A 21,497-nucleotide genomic window follows, 5' to 3' on the forward strand; every position below is an offset into this window, starting at 1 on the left:
CTTGAGCGGAGATTGAGAAGGGTCTTGTTTAAATAATCATACTTCAAGGCTAGTCTCCAAAATATTAAATGTCTCGACAAGTCTTGAAGTAGGGGGCATTTGTGAGCGATACAATTTTATTAAATTTAAATCCGTACAAAATTCGGATTATATGAAATTCAAAATATATTAGTCCCGAATAAATATTACGGATTAATATAATTGAATTAATTATTTAAGTCCAAATAGGTATGGATTTAAATAAGACCCAATATTTATTGGGTTAGTCCATTAATTTGGGCTACAAATGAACCCACTTTACAAAGCCAAAAATATTGTCATATTCTAGAGGCCCAAATAAGCACCACGTGTCAAATGACGTGGCATGCCAAGTCAAGTGACAGAGCCAATAGGACCGTACCACATGTCAAATTGATGCAGCAGACCCATGAAATAAAAACCCATAAAAGGCGTCATATCACTTAAATCTGATTGGTCAAAGGAAGTCCATATTCATCATGACTCTTCTTTTCCTACAACTATAAATAGGGACCTCATAATTCAGAAAAAAGGACCCCAGAACTCTAACAAGTAGCAAGAGAAAGCTTGTGGATTAAACGCTGCAATTTCTCTAAAAAACTCAAGCATTCAAATCAAGTTCATCGAGATTCAAAATCAAAACCGCAATATTCAAGAACAAACTCAAAATCCCTTGAATTCAAGCACAAGTCAAAATCAAATCCATCAAATCTTCAAATCAAGTTCAAATTCAAGATCAAGCTTTAGGCCCTTGAATTTATATTTGAAAAAGTGAATTAGAGGATTCATAGAGATTGTAACACTCGCATTGAAATCAATAAATTGATTATTGCAATATTTTTCTTGTCTCGATTATTTATTATTTTTCGATCTCGAAAATTTTATTGTCCCACAATGACATATACAAAATATTAGAATGGCAAGAAAAAAATATTAATTTCTCACTTTTAAATAACATAATGTACTAGGCATTATATTTCTATAATATAGTTCATTCAAAACAAAATTGATATATTCCCGCCATAGATTGCCATTTATTATTTTTTACTTTACGTTAGTAAATTTTGGTTAAAAGAAGAAAAGGAGATTAGAATATCTGTAGCAATTAAAAATGATGTCGTACCAAAGAAAATAAAGAATATTTTTTTTAGTGGTTGGTTGTAGTTATAAGAGGTGTTTGAGTAAAAATTTAAAGATTGAGATTACATGTAATAATAATGAAAGTTGAAAATAAGAGTGAAAAATTGTGAAAACAACAAGAAATTATTTTCACTTTTTGAAATCTAACTCCAGAATAATTTTCATGATCAAACACTACAATTTTAAAAAAAGTGAAAAAATTTTCCGGGAAACAGGAAAAATTTTTTATGGTCAAACATGCCCTTAAACTTCTTTTTTTTTTAACGGAAAAAAAAAAACTATTATCGTGTCTGCTAAGTCGCGGACTTCAACTCCAAATAATATTTTCCATCTTCAGCTGTAATTGTTGTCCAGCCAGGGATCTGATCATTTTGATGTTGCTGACCTTCTACTCTTATTTCTTTGCATCAATCTGAGCCAGCTTATTTTTCCTATTGTGTCTGTTATTTATTTTTTTTTTGGTTGGTCCAATTCAAGTTTGTAATCGAGAATGTTTTACAAAAATGGCAGTTAGATGCATCGAGTCGATATTGATAATGAGCGAGACACTATGGAGCAACCGCCTTCCCCTGCTGCAGAACAAACCCTGTTCGAGAGGAGAAAAGGGAGATTGGCTTCCAAGGTGGGAAATGGTTTTATACTTTCACTAGGCTTACATATTTAATGCCTTTCATAGTGTATGTCTGCTCTTTTTTGAGCCTAGGATTTTTCGGAAACAGTCTGTCTACCCCCACAAAGGCAGGCAGGGTAAGCGTACATCCTACCCTACCCAGACTCTACTTGTGTGATTATATTGGGTATGTTGTTGTTGATAGTGTATGGTATAAGTATGTGCCTGCACTCTCTTCTGAAATTCAATAAACTGTTTAAAGCTTATAAATGTGAAAAACATTGAGCCTTGTTGTTGAAGGATAGGGATGGCAATGGGGTGGGGAGGGTGCGGTGCGGGCTTTAAGCTATGCGGGGCGGTGCGAGTTTTAAGTTATGTGGTGCGGGTGCAGTGCGGGTTAAAGTAAGTTTTTTTTTTAAATGGTGCGGTGCGGGTTGCGGGTATATGCGGGTTTAAATTAAAAAAAACTAAAAATCAGTATTGTTCTCGTGAATATACCTAAAATTATATGTATTCTTTACTTAAAATGACATGTATAACACTATAAATAAATAATTTTATAATAGCTTTTTTAACATCTCTATTCATTTTAATAAAAATATGCTATTTGATCATTACTTGTACACGTTATACTTTTTGATAATTTTTAGTGAAAAGTGATATAATAGAAATTAGTTATTATTTTCTAGTTGTAGATTTAAAAATATTATGTTTTTCAATGGAGTTACGATTTTTTCAAAAAAAAGGAAAAAATAAAAACATGGGGCGGTGCGGTGCGGTTATGCGTGGGTATGAATGTGGGGCGGGTTTATGCGGGTTTAAAGGTGATGCGGTGCGGTGCGGTTTTAAAACTTGCGGGTTTAGAAAAAACCCGCACTGCACCGCACCATTGCCATATCTATTGAAGGAAGTTAATAATATTCTAAGCTGCAGATAAAATTCTTTTGCACTATTTAGTTGTTTATTGGTTAGTAAAAAATGGAACTAGCATGAAGAAAAACTGTTTTCATGAAAAGCTAAGGTTGCGTGAAATGGTGGTTTCAAAGAAACTTGGATTAAAAAAAGTCTAGCATGTCTGGAATACTATTTATAGCATGCTTTCTTCCATGGACATTGATGTTTTACTTTGACTAATGTAATAAATAAATAATTAGATTAATGTTTGTAGGTTGCATTTAGGTTCTATACTAGGCTAAAGACGCTGTTGTGGATTTTCAAGTGGATTTTAACTAAAATAAATAGCACCTAAAATCTGAACATTGAAGAGTCAAAACAAGCTAAGTTTCAATCTTTATTGAGTGGAATGAAATCTTAGATGTTTACCTTTTCCTTCTGAATGTCCTGCATATTTCCAGCTTGTATTCTGGTGAACTCCTGAACCTAAAATGCTGTAGAATAATTGGAACTTGCAGTCCTGACACATCTCTGTTTTGATACTTGCATAAGGAAGAAGTATTCTCTTCAACCACTGCATAAATTCTTTTCAATTGAACAAAATTAAGGTTTGAAACACCTTTTACTGAACCATTATGTTGTTTGTTTTTATGTTTTTATTTTTTATGTTTGTTAACTGTTATTTGTCCTGAGCCGAGGCTCTAACAGAAACAACCTCTTTACTTCATCTGTGGTAGTGGTATGGATTGCGCACACTTTAGTGTGAATACACTGGGTATTTTGTTGGTGTTGTTGTTGTTATTGAAACACCTTCTACTGAAGGATCCACAGGTGATCAATTCTATGAATATTTTCCACTTGGTCCTTTCTGCCTTTAGTTTCTGGCTCTGCTCTTCCTTCCCACCAAATTTTCCTTGAGTAGTACATTTCCTATCAATTTATCCTGCATCAACTGAAGAACCTTTGCCTTTAAAGGAAAAAATTGAAGTCTTCACAGCATAAGTGCCTTTATCCATTAAAATGACTACCGCAAGATCGACTTAAAGTCTTTTTCAGATAGATTTTCGCTTTTCTTTCTCCTTCCATTTAATGTTGATAACTTTTATGAAAGATAATTCAGTTTCTGTAGCTCTTGTACTTGAAGAAAAGAGGAGGAGAAGTAGGTTGGAACAAATAAGGTCTTTCCAATACCCTAAATAGCTGTATTCATATGTCTTGATTTTTTTAATTAGTATATCATGGCATTTGTCTATTTCCCTCACATTAGATAATAAAGGTTCCTGAGTCTAAAACTTAAACCATCAAATCAAGCTTCTAAAACTTTACTCAGTTTGCACTACGGATATTCCTTTTCCTTCCACATGAAATAGTTTGATATGATCCAGAAAGCAGCAATGAAGAGTATGCCTATAGCGGAATGAACTTCATTTACTTATTTTGAGCTTTCTTGTTGAATTCTTTGCTAAACTGACTTCCTAAAAGGAGTAAGGATTCTCCAATTTTCCGTTATTCATCTTTTTAAAAGAAGGAAAAATTGGCATACATCCAAGAATAGATTCCATTTTTCACAGTCTATATTCCTTCTTCTGTGATCATGAATCTGTATCCAAAAAAAGAATTTGTTGCTGGCCTCATTACTATCCATGCCTTTGTACAAAAACTTCAAAAATATGATAAACCACAGGCAAGCAACACTAGTCAGCAAGCTGAACTTGCACTATTGCCTTTACAAATACAATCAGGTGGCATTGATCTCTCTATAAGTGCCTTTTGTCACAAAAGTGAAGCTTCAGCAGTTAGACCATCGTTTATTCTTTTTGCTCGTAGGTGCCCCTTAGGATGATAATTAAACAACCTACGATGAGAAAACTTGGAACTGATACACTTAATGGAAAATGAAGGTGAGAAGGGAACCTTAAAATTGAAAAGCTCTTTAGAAAATAACAACAACAACAACAAACCCAGTATATTCCCACATAGTGGGGTCTGGGGAGGGTAGAGTGTACGCAGTCCATCCCACTATCGCTAACGAGGTAGAGGAGCTGTTTCCGATAGACCCCCGGCTCAAGATAAAAGGTAGTATACAAAAACATCAAAAGCATAGAACATGATAAAATAACATAGATACGGCATCCACAAAAAGTACATTGCCAAACAAAGGACACCACAATTCCCCTACCTACTGACTACAACTCAACCACACCCTTAGCCTTCTATGTTTTTCCTCTATATCTTCCTATCCAGGGTCATGTTCTCAGTCAGCTGTAACTGGTCCATGTCACGTCTAATCACTTCTCTCCAGTATTTCTTCGGTCTACCCCTACCCCGCTTGAAACCTTCCAAGGCCAACCTCTCACACCTACGAACTGGAGCATCCGTGCCTCTCCTTATCACATGACCAAAACATCTCAACTTCACTTCCCGCATTTTATCCTCCACTGATATCACTCCTACCTTCTCCCGAATAATTTCATTCCTAATCTTGTCTGCCGTTGTGAATCCACACATCCAACGCAACATTCTCATTTCCGCCACCTTCAACTTTTGGACATGAGAATTCATAATCAGCCAACACTCTGCTCCATACAACATAGCAGGCCGAACTGCAACTCTATAAAATTTTCCTTTAAGCTTGGGGGCATCTTCTTATCGCATAAAATTCCCAAAGCGAGCCTCCATTTCATCAAACCTTCCCCAATACGGTGAGAGACATCTTCATCTATCTCTCCATTCCCCTAAATCGTAGACCCGAGATACTTAAAACTATCTCTCTTGCAAATCGCCTGAGAATCCAACTTTACTACCACATCCTCCTCATCTCTCGAGTCGTTAAATTTGCACTCTAAGTACTCCGTTTTGGTCCTACTCAACCGGAAACCTTTAGACTCCAGGCTTTCTCTCCAAATCTCCAGCTTATCATTAACCCCTTGTCGCGATTCATCAATCAAAGCTATATTATCCGCGAAAAGCATACACCAAGGCACCTCGCCTTGTATATTCCGCGTCAGCACATCCATCACCAAAGCGAATAAAAACGGACTAAGAGTTGATCCCTTGGTGCAACCTTGTCAAGACTGGGAAATTCTCAGAATCCCCTCCTACTGTCCTTACTCGAGTCTTCGCCCCCTCATATATGTCCTTAATCGCTCTGATGTACACCACCGGAACCCCCCTCGCCTCCAGGCATCTCCAAAGAACCTCCCTAGAGACCTTGTTATACACCTTTTCCAGGTCTATAAGCACTATGTGCAGATTCCTTTTCCTCTCTCTATACTGCTCTACTAGTCTCCGCCGAAGGTGAATTGCCTCAGTCGTGGAGCGACCAGGTATAAAACCAAATTGGTTCTCCGAAATAGACACAATCTTCCTCAACCTCCGCTCCACCACCCTCTCCCAAATCTTCATCGTGTGACTCAACAACTTAATACCCCGGTAGTTGTTGCAACTCTGAATGTCACCCTTGTTCTTATATAGAAGAATCATCGTGTTCCATCTCCACGCCTCGGGCATCTTTGCTGGCTTGAAAATATTGTTAAACAAGTTGGTCAGCCACCTCAATCCTGACCCGCCAGAGAACTTTCAAAAATCCACCGGCCCCGTCGGGCCCCGTCACCCAGCCCCTTCGCATCTTGCGAACAACCTCACTGACCTCCTCTACCCTAAATCGACGACATAAACCAAAATCGCGACACTCCCCGGCATGCTCCAACTCTCCTAACACAACACCTCTGTCCCCCTCATCATTGAAGAGCCTATGGAAATACGACTGTCATCTTCCCTTAATGAGGGCGTTGTCAACCAAAACTCTGCCATCCTTCCCCTTAATGCATTTCAACTGATCCAGATCACGACCCTTCCGCTCCCTAATCTTGGCAAGCCTAAACAACCTCTTCTCCCCGCCTTTCTCCTTTAACCCCTTATACAAACTCTCAAAAGCTGTTGTTTTAGCAGCCGTAACAGATAACTTAGCCTCCTTTTTAGCTACCTTGTACTCCTCCCTGCTCACCCAGATCTCTTCTTCATCCTTACACTCAAAACCAACTTAGCGTAATCCGCCTTCTTCGACTCCACCTTTTTCTTAACATCTTCATTCCACCACCAATCCCCCCGATACCCGCCAGACCAGCCCCTCGAAACATCCAACACCTCTCTGGCCGACTCCCCGATGCAACCAACGGCCCAATCCCACATACTATCCACGTCCCCTCTACACTCCCACACCCCCACCCCCTCCAACTTTGCCCCTATCTCCAAAGCACTAACCGGAGTCAGACTGCCCCACCTAACACTAGGTCTACCCTTCCTACCCCGACGCATCTTACCCTTCTTGATAACTAAGTCCATACCAGGAGTCTATGTTGAGTCCCAAGATTCTCGCTCGGAATTACCTTACAATCCTTACACAAAGCTCTACCCCCCTTCCTAAGCAACAAAAAGTCAATCTGAGTCTTGGCTATCCTACTATAGAAAAAAAGCTGAAAATATTTCCCTCAACTGAACACTGCCTTGTTTCCCTTCTCCAGAATTTTCAGGCCATGAGATTAATGAGCTATTAGATCTATTAGTAAAATATACTGTATGGTTGAAGACGTTTCTAGTGTTTCCATCTGATTTAGTCTGCCTCTATATCTCCATGAACAGATACATTCTGGACTTAGATTCTTTCTGGGGGAAGTGAGTCTGTTGGGAGTTAGATTCTTTCTGGGGGAAGTGAGTCTGTTGGGAGGGAGTTCCATTGGATTTGTGCCTTTTCATAGCTCCTGATTATGTAGGAGACAAGCTCATGCCTTGGATCTTTTGACCTTGCAGTTTATGCTGGTGAATATTTCCAGTAATCTACTATTGGCTTACCAAAGTCTTGGGGTGGTTTATGGAGATCTGGGCACTTCTCCGCTTTACGTCTATAGGAGCATCTTTGTGGGAAAGTTGCAAAATTATCAGACTTCAGAAGCAATATTTGGTGCATTTTCACTCATCTTCTGGACAATAACGCTCATTCCTTTGCTCAAATATGTATTCGTTGTATTAAGTGCAGATGATAATGGTGAAGGTATGTTTAAAAGGGACTCTTAATTGATCAATACTTATGGACAATGCTAATACGTGATGATGTTTGACCAAATATCTTAGGTGGTACATTCGCTCTTTACTCTCTGTTGTGTAGACATGCAAAGTTTAGTCTACTTCCCAACCAACAGGCAGCAGATGAGGAGCTATCTGCTTACAAATATGGCTTCTCCGGGCAGTCGACATCATGTTTGCCGTTGAAGAGATTTCTTGAGAAGCATAAGAAGTCACGTACAGTACTGCTTGTTATTGTATTGTTAGGTGCTTGTATGGTCATAGGAGATGGTGTTCTGACTCCTGCAATGTCAGGTATCTAACACTAGATGCCTCATTATATGGTATTTAGCCGGTTGCCTTTTGAATTTGCAAACAAGAATTTGTTCTAAAGTTGCCTCTGTCAAATGTTTGATAGAAGACTTTCAAGTTTCAACTTTTGTTATATAATAAGTGGTGCCTGATAATGCATATGGTGCCATCAGATATTCTATAAGAATATTTCCCACAAAGTGGATGCATGAAATCATAGAACTCGCAGTAGATTTTAATTTAATCATTTAACTATGAAATGCTTTACTTTGGCAGTTATGTCATCAATGTCAGGGATCCAGGCCGCTACTGAACACCTATCTCATGGTGGGTATACTTTGATATGCCCCTTTGCAAAAATTGATGACTTTTTAAAGTAGTCAAAACATCTTACTTCAGTCTGAGACATTGACCATTCGTGCATCTTTCCTCGTAGGTGGAGTGCTTATTCTCTCTTGCATAATATTGGTTGGCCTGTTTGCCTTGCAGCATTCTGGAACCCACAGGGTTGGATTCTTGTTTGCTCCTATAGTGACTATTTGGTTGATATCTATTTTTCTCATTGGGCTGTATAATACTATATTTTGGAATCCCAAAATTGTGTCTGCTCTTTCTCCATATTATATCATCAAGTTCTTTAAGGAAACTGGGAAAGATGGTTGGGTTTCCCTAGGAGGTGTCCTCCTCTCAATTGCAGGTATGATACATATATTGACTCCAATTCAGTAATTCTTTATTCAAGTATGCCTCATTGAAGCCTTTTCGTGTAACCTCTTACTATTTGATGAAGGAGATGATGTTAAAATCTCCTAGAGTTAGAATCCAGTTTGTAATTCATATTTCTACCATCAGGTACTGAAGCCATGTTTGCAGATCTTGGACATTTCACTGCCACCTCAATGAGGGTAAGTCCAGCATTTCACAGTAACAAACACATAAAATTATCCTTCAGGAAGACTGTTCTGTTCTAATTCTCTATTAGCCTAGCAAATATAATTTTTTTCCTGGAAGATCCTGAATGCAGATAAAACTAGTTGGATTATGAAGCAGCAGATAGGAACATCTTTTATGTGCATCTGTACAGCAGGTTATAAGTCATCACGACATTGGGAATATGAGCTTCCAAAATACATTTTGTATTAAATAAAATTACAACCATTGAGATTCTAATTTTGTTAAATTACATTTTTTAAGCATCTAGGATCTTAAACAATGATGTTTAAGAAAATTTGAAATCCATCTGAAGTAGCTTTGACGATATGGATTCAGAAATTCGGAAATTATATTAATTACTAAAAAATACAATATTTGGAATCCATCGAGAGTGGAAACATACAGAGCAACATGGACATTGGAGCCAAATGGTTGTTAATCCACAGAACGAGTAAACTGGTCCTAGTGGTTGGCAGATTATATTGCATATTCCTTAAATATCTATCTAGTGCTTGCATTCGAGGAACACATGTTGACTGGCATTTATTTTCTTTGTGCAGATTGCATTTCCATTTTTTGTATACCCTTGTTTGGTGGTACAGTACATGGGTCAGGCTGCTTTTCTGTCCAAAAACATTGATTCAATTCCAAATAGTTTCTATAATTCAGTACCCGGTTGGTTATCTTTTCAGTTATTAGTCTGATTATTTTCAAGATCGTTGATAAAGTTCAATTCAATCCTACTAAACTGCTGCTCTTTGCTTCGCCTGCAGACAGTGTATATTGGCCTGTCTTTGTTATTGCTACCCTTTCAGCCATTGTTGGCAGTCAGGCTGTAATCACTGCTACATTCTCCATTGTGAAGCAATGTAATGCACTGGGATGCTTTCCACGAGTCAAAATTGTCCACACGTCAAAGCATATTAAAGGGCAGATCTATGTCCCAGAAATAAATTGGATCCTAATGATTTTGACCCTTGCTGTGGCTGTTGGGTTTCAGGACACCACTTTAATTGGCAATGCGTATGGTAAGCCTACTAGTCTTTTGACTATCTATGCTCTAATTCTTCAAATTTCATTGTATGGCATCCTTTCTTACATTCCATTCCCATAGAAAGTAGAGTAAACCCCATTATTTGATCTCTGCAACTATCCCAATTGTATCACCTTCAAAGTAGTAGGATTTTTCTTATGCATCTGTCATATCTGTGGTAGTATTATATTTATTAGTATGCAAATGTAAAAATGGGACTGAGAAATCCAACATTAAGCTGTCCATTGTGCCCGAGCTGAACTGTTCAAAAGTAATTCTATTTGCCAAATATTTCTGTTTTCATGATTGTGAATTTGTTTCCTCAAACATGCTGCTAGGGATCTCCTTGTGCCTTTTGCGCTGCATTAAGTCTTTCTTTTTAACCCTCGTGAAAACAAAAACACATGAAATCGAGATGATGAATTGTGGACATGAAGGAATCTCAGATTTCATGATGTATTAACAAAATAGAGCATACCAACCACCTATGTTGCTCAGACTATTTAAAAATGCTGATGGGTGTGTGTCGGATCCTCCAATAGTAGCGCATTTTTGGAGGATCCGACACAGGTGCAACAATATTTTTGGAGAGTCCAAGCAACATAGCCAACCACCTCCAATCGTATGAGGTTTTGGGGGTTCCAAGTGACGAAGGGAATAAAATGACAAAGCAACTGTTGTGCTCAAATTTAGTTTTCCTTTTTTTTTTGGGGTGGGTGGGTGGGGAGATTACTGTATCCCAACATGGCACTGATTTCCTTTTCTGCGTTACAGCAGATTTGCAAATAATTCATGATGCTCTTTATGTTCAAGATTTCTTTTGATTCAGTTTCAGAATTTTCCATTTGGTCCTCTCTTATGAATTTATTTGTCTTTCAGGGCTAGCTTGCATGACAGTTATGTTTATCACAACATTTCTCATGGCGCTTGTCATAATCTTTGTCTGGCAAATAAGTGTAGCATTTGCAACTTCCTTTCTCCTTTTGTTCTGGCTCATCGAAGGCGTCTACCTGTCTTCTGCATTCATTAAGATTCCACAAGGAGGATGGGTGTCCCTTGTGCTCTCTTTTGCCTTCTTGACTATCATGTTTATCTGGCACTATGGAACTCGCAAGAAGTACAATTTTGATCTGCACAATAAAGTTCCATTAAAATGGCTCCTTGGCTTGGGCCCCAGCCTCGGCATCGTTCGTGTGTCAGGGATAGGGCTGATATACTCTGAATTGGCAACAGGAATTCCAGCCATGTTCTCTCACTTTGTTACAAATCTCCCTGCATTTCACAGTGTGATGGTGTTTGTATGCGTCAAATCTGTGCCAGTACCATTTGTCTCACCTGAGGAGCGCTTTCTGATTGGTCGCATTTGCCCAAGACCCTACCGCATGTACCGTTGCATTGTCAGATATGGTTACAAGGATATACAGCGAGATGATGGGAACTTTGAGGATCTTCTCATCCAGAGTATAGCAGAATTCATCCAAATGGAAGCTGTAGAACCACAATTGTCAAGCTCCGAGAGTCCATCATTTGATGGGAGGATGGCAGTTATAAGCACGAGAAGTGTACAGTCAAGCTCAACGTTACTCGTCTCAGAGGAGAATTTTGGTACTTGTAGTTCCATTCAAAGTAGCAAATCTTTAACCCTCCAGAGTCTAAGATCTGCTTGTGATGATGAGAACCCACAGATGAGGAGGCGGCGAGTAAGGTTTCGCTTGCCAGAAAACCCTGGGATGGATCCAGCTGTTAGGAATGAGCTCTCAGATTTAATTGAGGCAAAAGAGGCAGGGGTTGCATATATAATGGGGCACTCATACGTGAAGGCGAGGAGATCATCTTCTTACCTGAAGAAGCTTGTTATCGACATTGGATATTCATTTCTGCGCAAGAACTGTAGGGGTCCTGCTGTGGCGCTTAATATTCCTCACATTAGTCTCATTGAAGTTGGCATGATATACTATGTCTAGTCTATATTATAGAGAGCCATGGACGAGTTTTTTATTTGTCACACCTCGGAATGTTTTGTGCGATAGCCTTATGGCTAATAATGTGACAACGTATGTTGGGGAAAGCCATTTAAGTGTTTCCTATTCAGCACATTGGGTAGTTGTATGCATACAACATGCCTAGTTGCTTGACTTGTATGTCAAATTATTTTGTGCACGTTTGTGTAAAATAATATAATTGTTGTAGAAAAAGTGAAAAAGAAGGCGGCACTTGTCTAATTAGATAACTGTTAACTAAGATAAGCATCAAAATTAGAGAAGAAAATCCGCTTATTTAATGAGTTGATAGGGACATTTAAATAAACTAAAAACTGAGTAGGGTTTTGATATGCTACCTAATTAATTTCCTTATAATAAATTTGACAAGTTGTACAATATAAAATTAACAGGCTAAAGAACATAAAACTCCAGGAAAAATATTTATTGAAGACACCAATACCATGTATTCATCATGATTGTATGATTTAGTATGTTTTTAACTTCCATTTACCATACAGAGAATCCTCGATCCTCTGATTCTTTTATCCCTCATTAAATTGTGGACGATCTCTTTTTCAATTTGTAATACTTCTTCCAATAATGAGTGGTGTCTCAAGAAAGAATCATCTTTCTCCTACCTCAATAATTATAACCGTAATTCCTTTTTCTTCTACATGAATATAAAAGAGTTTTTCTTTTTAAAAAAACGGAAGTACTATGACAACTTCTTAAATAGGTCATCAGAGAACATGAGAATTTCTGGAAAATGTGGCGAAATTATTATATACGAAGGTCCTTTTTTATTTTTATATTTTGGTAGGAGATGGGAAATTTGGGGGGGGGGGGGGGTTTACATTTGGGGAATAAAACCGGCACTAGTCAATCAATTGAACTACTAAAATTTTCCTATATACATACGAAGATTGATAAAATATATATATATATATATATATATATATATATATATATATATATATAACAATGTCAATATAGGTATTGAATTTCATTTGAAGAAGTAACAAAATTGTTAGTTGGATATTTGAAAAAGATATAAGTAATACATGGTCAATGCCGTAAGCTGAGAAAACGAAATAACATGGGCATGAGGCACGTTTTGCAACTTGTGTCACGCATTCCCTGATGCTGAGGTAGTTAAGTGTTAGACCCTCAGTCTAAGGCGTGATGATCGGCAAGCCATGTCAAGGTGCACATTGGCCTTGACATGGGATAAGACAAGCAATGTGATGCTGCGTTGGCTATGAGATAGCACGCAACTGGTAATGACCAAGGGGATGGAGTGTCGGCAAGGCAACCTTGGGCACATTGTGCGGCGATAGGTGCATGGCACCAGTGCGGGCATGCGTGCAGGTAGTGGTATAGGTTTGGCATAAGCGATGACATGGTCTAGGCATTGGCTTAGTCTAGGCTATGGCATTGCCAAGATGATGGCATGGTCAAGACATTGGAATGGTCTAGGCAGTGACAAGGTCAAGGCAACAACGTGGCGCAGGCAGTGACATGACACAAGAAAGGCATGGTGCTGGCAAGACGATTCTGTGGATGAAATACATGACAAGAATAGGTTGAAATATTCTAAGTGTTGGAAGTTAAAAATATTCCAAGTGTGAAGCATGACAAATTCGGCTAAGGGGCAAAAACTGCTCATGTGCTTGTTCCATGGGGCAGTTGTAAATTTGAAATTTGAATGTTCTACATGTGAGATTTTCAGATATGTAATTAGAATGTTTTAGATAAAGTATGTTGAAGTCATGTGATAGGCATGCAGGCCATGTCTAATCATGCTGCCAAATGTGACAGTTGTAACTGCCTGTAACTTCCATGTGCAGTCTTTATATTTTTGTTGTTGGAATTTGTCTAAGGCATTAAGTGTTCTGTATGCCTTAGAAAATTTGTGTGACATTTTCGTTTGTAATTCTAAGAGAATAATATAGGTTGGAAACTTGTTTCCTGTACATCATTGAGTGTTGTACGTTGCTTTATACTTAGTCTAATTTACTTAGACTGTGCTCTGTGTGTGTGGCTGAAGTTGTGCAGCATGGCATGACTGACAAGAGGTGGTGCTGTGAAATATAAGTCGCCTTCGTATTAAATGGTATCAGAGCTTTGCTATTTGAAAATGGTGACAAATGCTCAACTGAATGAGTATGTTACATGGGTTCGAAATTTCATTGGCATTATGGATTAACTCGAACAAGATGTAGCCTTGGTCGATTTGATCACTCAGATCAATAGATTGGGTGATAAACTGGCATAGTTGCATGCCCACATTCAAGAGAAAAATGTAGAATTTATGAATACACGCGAAGCCTTAACATTGTTGGTGCAGGACCAAGGCAAGGTGACAGAAAATATGCAGACAAAAATTTTGGTGCTACGACATGTAGTGGCTACTTCTGGGCAATACCATGAAGGTCGTTTCAAAGTTAAAATTTTGGAGCCTAAATCTTTCGATGGTGCTAGAAGTGCCAAGGAGTTGGAGAATTTCCTACGGGACATGGAGTATTACTTCTCTACTACCCGAGTTGTTGAAATATACAAGTTAAACATCACTAAGATGTACTTGGCGGGTGATACAAAATTTTGGTGGACGTATCAGAACATAGATGATAAGAGTACTGGTCGATCCAGAATTGATACTTGGGAAAAGTTGAAGAAGGAAATGAGGGACCAATGCCTTCCTAGCAAGGCCTCGTGGATTGCTAGAGACTACTTAAAAAGGCTAAGGCAAAATGGATCGGTTTGTGACTATATTAAGAAATTTTCTTCATTGATGTTGGACATCCAAAACATGTCTGATCAAGACAAGTTACGTAACTGAAACACCCCAGGGTTTACGAGTCAATGGTTGACTTGTAGTCAAAGGCTACAGTTTTCCAGCTCGAATAGGGCATTTAAGATATTTCTCCTTTTGCCCAACTTGAAAGCTATGTCTTATAATCTCTTTAGGGTATTATTGGCCTTCAAAAACACATCAAATAACTTCTCAAACACTATCCAATCCTCAAGGTCAAGAACACTTAGGGTTTTTAAGAGGTTAAGCAATTAGGGCTTTCAAGAGTAATATCTCTCTGTACATCTTGTTATTTCAGGCATGTTACTCTTCCCTCGTTGTCAAATTTTTAAAAGCATATGATTTAATGTATTGCTCATGAGATATTTATATTGGTTTTGAAACTATGGGTTGAGGGTTTTAATATAAATTGTAAGTGTTTGTTTCATGATATTTGTGGAACTATTGTGCTTAAATTGATGGTTGGTAAATGCATTGGGGTGCATGGGAATGGTGGATGGAAGTAAGGGTACAAAGGATCCCTAAATTAATTAGTTTGGTATGGAAATTTATCACAACCTCAACCCACTTGCACAGTTGATTTTGGTTTAAGCATTATCACTTCGCTTGACTTATTTCTTGAAACTAATGCATGGTATACATGGTTAAATGGCTAAGGATGGTTTTAAACAATATTTTATGGGGTACAATGGAATCCCTTGAGTGAATGATTTATGAAAACCTTTTGGGGTACAATGGAATCCCCTAAGTGAATGATTTATGAAAACCTTCTGGGGTACACGGGAATTCTCCAAGTGATTTTAATAATGGAGTCTGCGGAGTACATGGGAATCCCTTAAGTGTCAGCTAATGACATTGCTTGCAAGCTATATTCAGTATGATAATACCACTTAATAATGCGTTAATAATTGAATCTTTTAATTGGCGGTTTGGTTATGTGTTAAATATTTTAATTAAGCAATAATAGGGGTTGTTATGCTAGCTGTGAAGGTGTGAGTTCGAAGGACGGACACTGGAAACTCATATTTGCCGAAATGAGGGTTGGTGTTGATGACCATATGCTTGTGGATTACAAGGGAATACCCCAAGTCTACACACATACATATCTATCATAGAGCGCGAAGGGTACAAGGGGATCCCCGGCTATATATGATATCTCTAATTCATGCGACTAACACGCACTGGCACCTGTTTAGGGGGTAACACTAGATCCGTATAGCCCGTGGGTGGAATTATGACGGTAATGCTACATTGCCTAGGTTATGGTTTTAAAGTGAATGTTAAGCCTTGTTGCCTATCCCGACATAGTATATATATATATAAATACCAAAACCTGGGCAGTGTAGCATTACTGTCATAATTTCACCCACGGGCTATACGAGTCTAGCGTTACACCCTGAACAGGCCCTAGTGCATGTTAGTCGCATGAATTAGAGATATCATAGATAGCCGGGGATCCCTTTGTACTCTTTGCCCTCTATGATATATATATATATATGTGTGTGTGTGTGTGTGTGTATGTGTGCGTGTGTGTATATATGTATGTATGTATGTATTTGCATATAGTTAAGTGCATTGATTTGACTTGGTTTTGATTGATGGCATTACTTTATATTTATCCCTGAGTTACATGCTAGCGTTTTCCCAACTAATAATCTTTGAATGTTATATCTCCACGCAGTGCAGTACCAGCCATACTTCCACTCCTCCTGCTCAGTGACTAGGTGATTTGGGAACAACTTTTATGTCAGACTGAAGTAGTGAGCTTCCATACTTCGGAAGGCCCCATTTCATGTTATGGATTTTTTTATGTCTTGAAACACCCAAGTTTTTTATCCTTAGAAATTTCTTGGGTTTTGAACTTTTTGGACGTCATACGACTCACCGTAATAGTCGTATGGTGTGGATACGGGTCAGGTGATCCAATCGTATGTTGTCCAGTATTGGGTGGTTGAGTTTATGGTATGGGTACGACTTGGTGGGTAAGATTCGTATGGTTGGTGCTGGGTCATTGGGTCGGGTTGGTCCTTTGCTTAATCTGAGACTTAGTAACTTGGCTTGGCTCTGAGAACGAGTGGCTTACTAAGAGCCATAAAGATAGGGTACGAGTCGTATCATGGAGTCGTATGTTGTCCAGTGTCAAGCCCTTGAGGTGTTGTCTAGGGTACGAGTTAGGGGTACCACTCGTATGATGGGGTATGAGTGGGGTGGCCAAATCGTATCCACCTGTGTTCATTTTTCAGCTTTTAAGCTGAGGGTATTCTGGACATTTTTCCTCTTAAACCCTTATGGCCCCACGACTTAAAACATTTTTGGGATATCATTTATCCTATTATTCTAAATCAAAAATACTAGAAACACTCTCAAATCTCTCTCAAGCTCTTGGGTTAAGCAAAGGTTAGGGTTTCCTTTAAGGTGGTCAATTAAGGCTCTAAGGTGTGGTTTCTCTCTGTCTTCTTCATTATCTAAGGCATGTTACTCCTCCCTCATTTTTAGTTCCAACTAAAGTCATGTTTAATTGATGGATTTCTTGATAAATATTATGATATTATTTTGGGTTTTGAACTATATGTTGGGGGGTTGGTTATAAATGGTTGCTTAACGTTTTTCCATGGTTTATTTATGGTTTTTCATCTTATATTCATGGTTTGAACTTGTGGTTTCATGGGAATGGTCAATTGTTACTTGATTTTGGTTTTGGAAATCTTATGCCCTCAACATACTAGTTAAAATGCCTATGAGAATGTTTTATCACATAGTTTGACAATTATTGAACTTATTGCATTGCATAAAAAAGTAATGGAACCTAAATTGGTTTAAATGGATTGGAAAGGCCTTAGTGGCCATGGTATTGGTTTAAACGGAAACTTTGGAGTCAAATTGGTTTAATGGTTTTGGTATGGCATAAATGGTTAGACTTGCAAGCTCTAGTGTTGGTATGACGATACCGACGATTAATGTCTAATAAAGAAGACTCCTTGGTAATTGGTTGGTTATGTGTGAATAATTTTAATGGGATTAAAGAGGGAAGTATTAGCAAAGTCGTGGAAGGTGGTAGTCTCGGAGGGACCAAAATGGGAAACTCACATTTGCCAATGTGAGGTGGTCTTGGTGACCATGTGCATTATGACACACTTATATTTTGGGAGATGTAATAGTAATCTCAGGCTAACACATGCCAGATCCCTTTCAGCAGAGGGAGTTGAACCCATTAGCCCATGGGTGGTTTTAGGATAGGTAAGCTACACAATCCAAGGTTAAGGGTTTTAAATGCATACTAAACCCGATTACCTTTCCCGGCATATATATATATATATATATATATATATATATGAATGTGATTGCATTTGGATATTTACTTGGTTTTAAATACTGAAATTATTTTATACTTACTCTTGAGTACATGTTAGCGTTCACCCGCTAACCCATCTTCAGGGATGTATCCCTACACGATGCAGGAATAGGCCATACTAATCCTCTTGCTCGGTGATTGGATTCGGGGATAACTTGTGTTGGATTAAAGTGGTGAGCTTCTATACTCCAAAAGGCTCCATGATACGCTCAAATTACAACCTTCTTATGAAAGTGTAAGCAGTCGCTATCAAATATAGAACCCAATTGGGTTGGGAGTCAAATCCCACAGGGAATACTGTGTTCACTAAGTCTTGTGGTTGTTATTAGGCTGTTGATCGAAGGTTCCTGAGCAAAAAGGGTTTTTTTGATTTATCAGTTGTATAAAGATGCTTGTCACAGAAAGTAATCCACTTGTTGATTGTATTAAAAATAGTAATTCAGTAAGAGTAGTCAAACTAGAGTTATGGTTACCAAGATAGTCAAGCAGCTAGGGTTATGAACTGTTTTGAATTCCCTATGCACAATTCTAATTGCAAGAGTAAGTGAATTCTATGGTTTACCCATTAGTTTCTCAACCTAAATGAGTAATTTTATACCTTAATTCTTTCAAACATAAGGAACATATTATTTTTCAACTATATTCTCACATGGATTGATCCGGTTAAGGCATCTATCTTCTATCCAAAGGTTAAAGCCTTTAGATTTGTTTAAACCCTTTATTTTCCCAACAAACACTTTTCCTTTGAACAAGTGATGTCCTTAGGCTCACTTTTCAAGTTTGCAACCAAGAAAAGTCATTAAAGTGAATAAGGGTTTATACAATATCAATTAATTATGGGAATCTACTAGATTCACAACCCAATTCAGCTTTTCAAATCAAGGCTCCTATAACCCTAGTTATGCGAGCTTAGCCATACATCTCTATAATATAAAGAGAAAAAATCATTGTTTTATTCATGAATTAATTCAAGAGTTACTTACAAAGGTTACAAGAATTTGTTCTTGAATCTTCAATAGAGATAGAATGATTAGATCCATAAGATTTGCTTAACTCTCCAAAATACTAGGTTACAAAGAGTTTCTAGATATGGAGACCATGATAAAAAGATGAAAATAAAAAGATAGGTTCCCATAATAAAACCTAAATCTGGTATTTATACGTTTCCAGGTAAAAGGAATCTAAAATTTGAATTTAGAAAACCGTATCTAAACTGACGGCCAAATTAGTGGTCCGTCAAGGGGTTGACGGTCCATTATTTGGTCCGTCGCTTTTGATCCTGGATAGTCACATTATGGATAAGACTGACGTCCAACCTGGTGGTCCGTCATAGATCTGACGATCCACTATTTGGTCCGTCATTGAGTCCTTCAGGAAGTAATGTTCTGGATAAGGCTGACGGCCAAACTGGTGGTCCGTCGCAGATCTGACGGTCCACCATTTGGTCCGTCGCTGAGTCCTTCAGGAAGCAATGTTCTGGATAATGCTAACAGCCAAGATGGTGGTCCATCGCAGATCTAACGGTCCACCATTTGGTCTATCGCTGAAAGTTCTGAAACCTTGGGTTCTGCCTAAGGCTTGACGATAAGGTTGGTGGTCCTTCCAAGGTGTAACGGTCTACTATTTCAACCATCATAAGCACTTTTCTGCCACTTTACAGAGTCTTTTCCTTCAGCAGACTCCTTGCCCTGGAACACTAAAAAACAGCATCAAATGCAACCTTGGTTGATTGAAAACATCCAATTTTACCAAGAAAAGATGCAAAATATTCCGTCAAAAGTCGGAACATCAACACCCTCAACTTAAGATCATTGATTGTCCTCATGAAACTTAGCACCTAATTGTGAACATGAACAATATCATGACTTGCAACTAACTAATGAATCATTTTGTCGCAATCATTCACTCATATGAATTTAACACACTAGGCTCTACACCCAACATTGATTATAATTCAGCACACACACATGGATGTTATATCCCACAGAGAAAAACAAATCGAAGTAGAACTCCAGTTGCCCTCACAACAAAGAAGTCCACCACTCATTATATTATGTGGACACAGTCTAAGCTCTCGCATTTACAAAGAAGTTACAAGCATAGTCCATGTGCCCATAGGCTTGCCCTTGCCATACGATTCACCCTCAAAGCTGATTCGTTAGGATCAAACAGGTCTTTTCTAGGCTTGTAATGAGGCTTCAGGCTAGGTGAGGGTACTCTTTTGGGTAAAGTGATTCAATCGGGTTTATTTCTCCTTACCCTCGCAACTTTTCAGCTCCCACGCTGCTAATTTAATCAACTTGCTTACAATCACCCTTAATCAAATTTTTTTTAGAGCATCAGCCACCCTCAACTTATGCTGATGCAGTAAGTCGAGGTGCATAATATATTTGGATAGATTAGGGCCAAATGCCTTTAAACTATATTCGAAACTAACTTTCCACTGGGTGCTTACATTTTTATAATAGCCACCCTCAACCTATGTGTTTTGCCTAAGTTGAGGTACCAATGCCTGATATTAGGACAGGGCTAGAGCTGAATGCTAATGCCCTACGAAAAGTTAATTAGAAATATAGTAAGTGAAGAAAACTACTAAAAATCTCAAAACGGGTTTGAGTAAAAGAAAAATCTTAGAGGGGTTAATTATTTAGGCTAGGTGGACTAAAAATACAAGGAGACCTGTAATCCTAGCTGAATCAGTTAGAGAACGGTATCAATGACTTGGGAAAGTTTTAGGCACTACACTATGCAAGACTCAATACAAATCCTCACACGCACAGTGGCAACTGAGTTAAACTTCTTCTGCTGCTCTTAGGATTTTCATCACATAATTCATGCACCTCTTTCATGTTAATGCCAAATGCAGACTCACTGAAGGTTATGCACGCATACTACGTGATTAGAGTAACTAATTACACATTCATGCTCATAGGCTTTTACCAACATCATTCATTATTCATATCTACAAAGGGATACTAAAACAGGGAAAATTTTTATAAATAACATTAAACACAGTAATAAAAACACCCTAGACAGGAAATTAAAGATGCAAAAATAAGAACACCCTAGATATGCTAATTCTACTAGATAGCACATGAAGGGAAAAGATATAAACAACAAAACCCACCATGGTACAGGTACACCATCCCCACAAAAAATAGATGCATTGTCTTCAAAGCATTGATTTAAAGTACAAGGAAATGGTCTTACTTGTTTTGCCTCTTATTCATCTGAGGTATCTGTGAAGTATGGCGAGGCTCCTGCGTCTTCACCTGGTGCAATGTTATCCTCTATGGTGGTAGGGGCGCTCACAACCTTACCCTCCAAGATTGGAGGAACGTCTCTCAAAC

At 38.3% G+C, this 21,497-nt stretch overlaps 1 protein-coding gene across 3 annotated transcripts; it reads left to right on the forward strand.

Moving 5' to 3' along the window:
- The first annotated feature begins 1,369 nt into the window (after window positions 1–1,369).
- LOC107857587 (potassium transporter 4) lies at window positions 1,370–12,207 on the forward strand. Of its 3 annotated transcripts, none has more exons than XM_016702406.2 (10): window positions 1,386–1,534; window positions 1,669–1,780; window positions 7,472–7,712; window positions 7,793–8,038; window positions 8,312–8,362; window positions 8,472–8,732; window positions 8,888–8,940; window positions 9,529–9,643; window positions 9,742–9,996; window positions 10,881–12,207. In XM_016702406.2, exons 2-10 carry the CDS (start codon window positions 1,673–1,675, stop codon window positions 11,963–11,965), a joined length of 2,415 nt encoding a protein of 804 aa, XP_016557892.2. In that variant the 5' UTR covers window positions 1,386–1,534; window positions 1,669–1,672; the 3' UTR covers window positions 11,966–12,207. The 3 variants fall into 3 exon arrangements, with proteins under 3 accessions (XP_016557890.2, XP_016557892.2, XP_016557891.2); XM_016702405.2 differs by having other exon boundaries at window positions 1,441–1,596; XM_016702404.2 differs by having other exon boundaries at window positions 1,370–1,780.
- Window positions 12,208–21,497: the final 9,290 nt, after the last annotated feature.

This window comes from Capsicum annuum, chromosome 2 (genome assembly GCF_002878395.1).
Source record: "Capsicum annuum cultivar UCD-10X-F1 chromosome 2, UCD10Xv1.1, whole genome shotgun sequence".
Lineage (NCBI taxonomy): Eukaryota > Viridiplantae > Streptophyta > Magnoliopsida > Solanales > Solanaceae > Capsicum > Capsicum annuum.

Excerpts from the sequence above, each read along its gene's own strand:
- LOC107857587 (XM_016702404.2), top strand. The coding sequence starts at position 1,673 with ATGCATCGAGTCGATATTGATAATGAGCGAGACACTATGGAGCAACCG. Across the intron at positions 7,713-7,792 it reads TGCAGATGATAATGGTGAAG|GTGGTACATTCGCTCTTTAC; the intron begins GTATGTTTAAAA and ends CAAATATCTTAG. Across the intron at positions 9,644-9,741 it reads TTTCTATAATTCAGTACCCG|ACAGTGTATATTGGCCTGTC; the intron begins GTTGGTTATCTT and ends CTTCGCCTGCAG.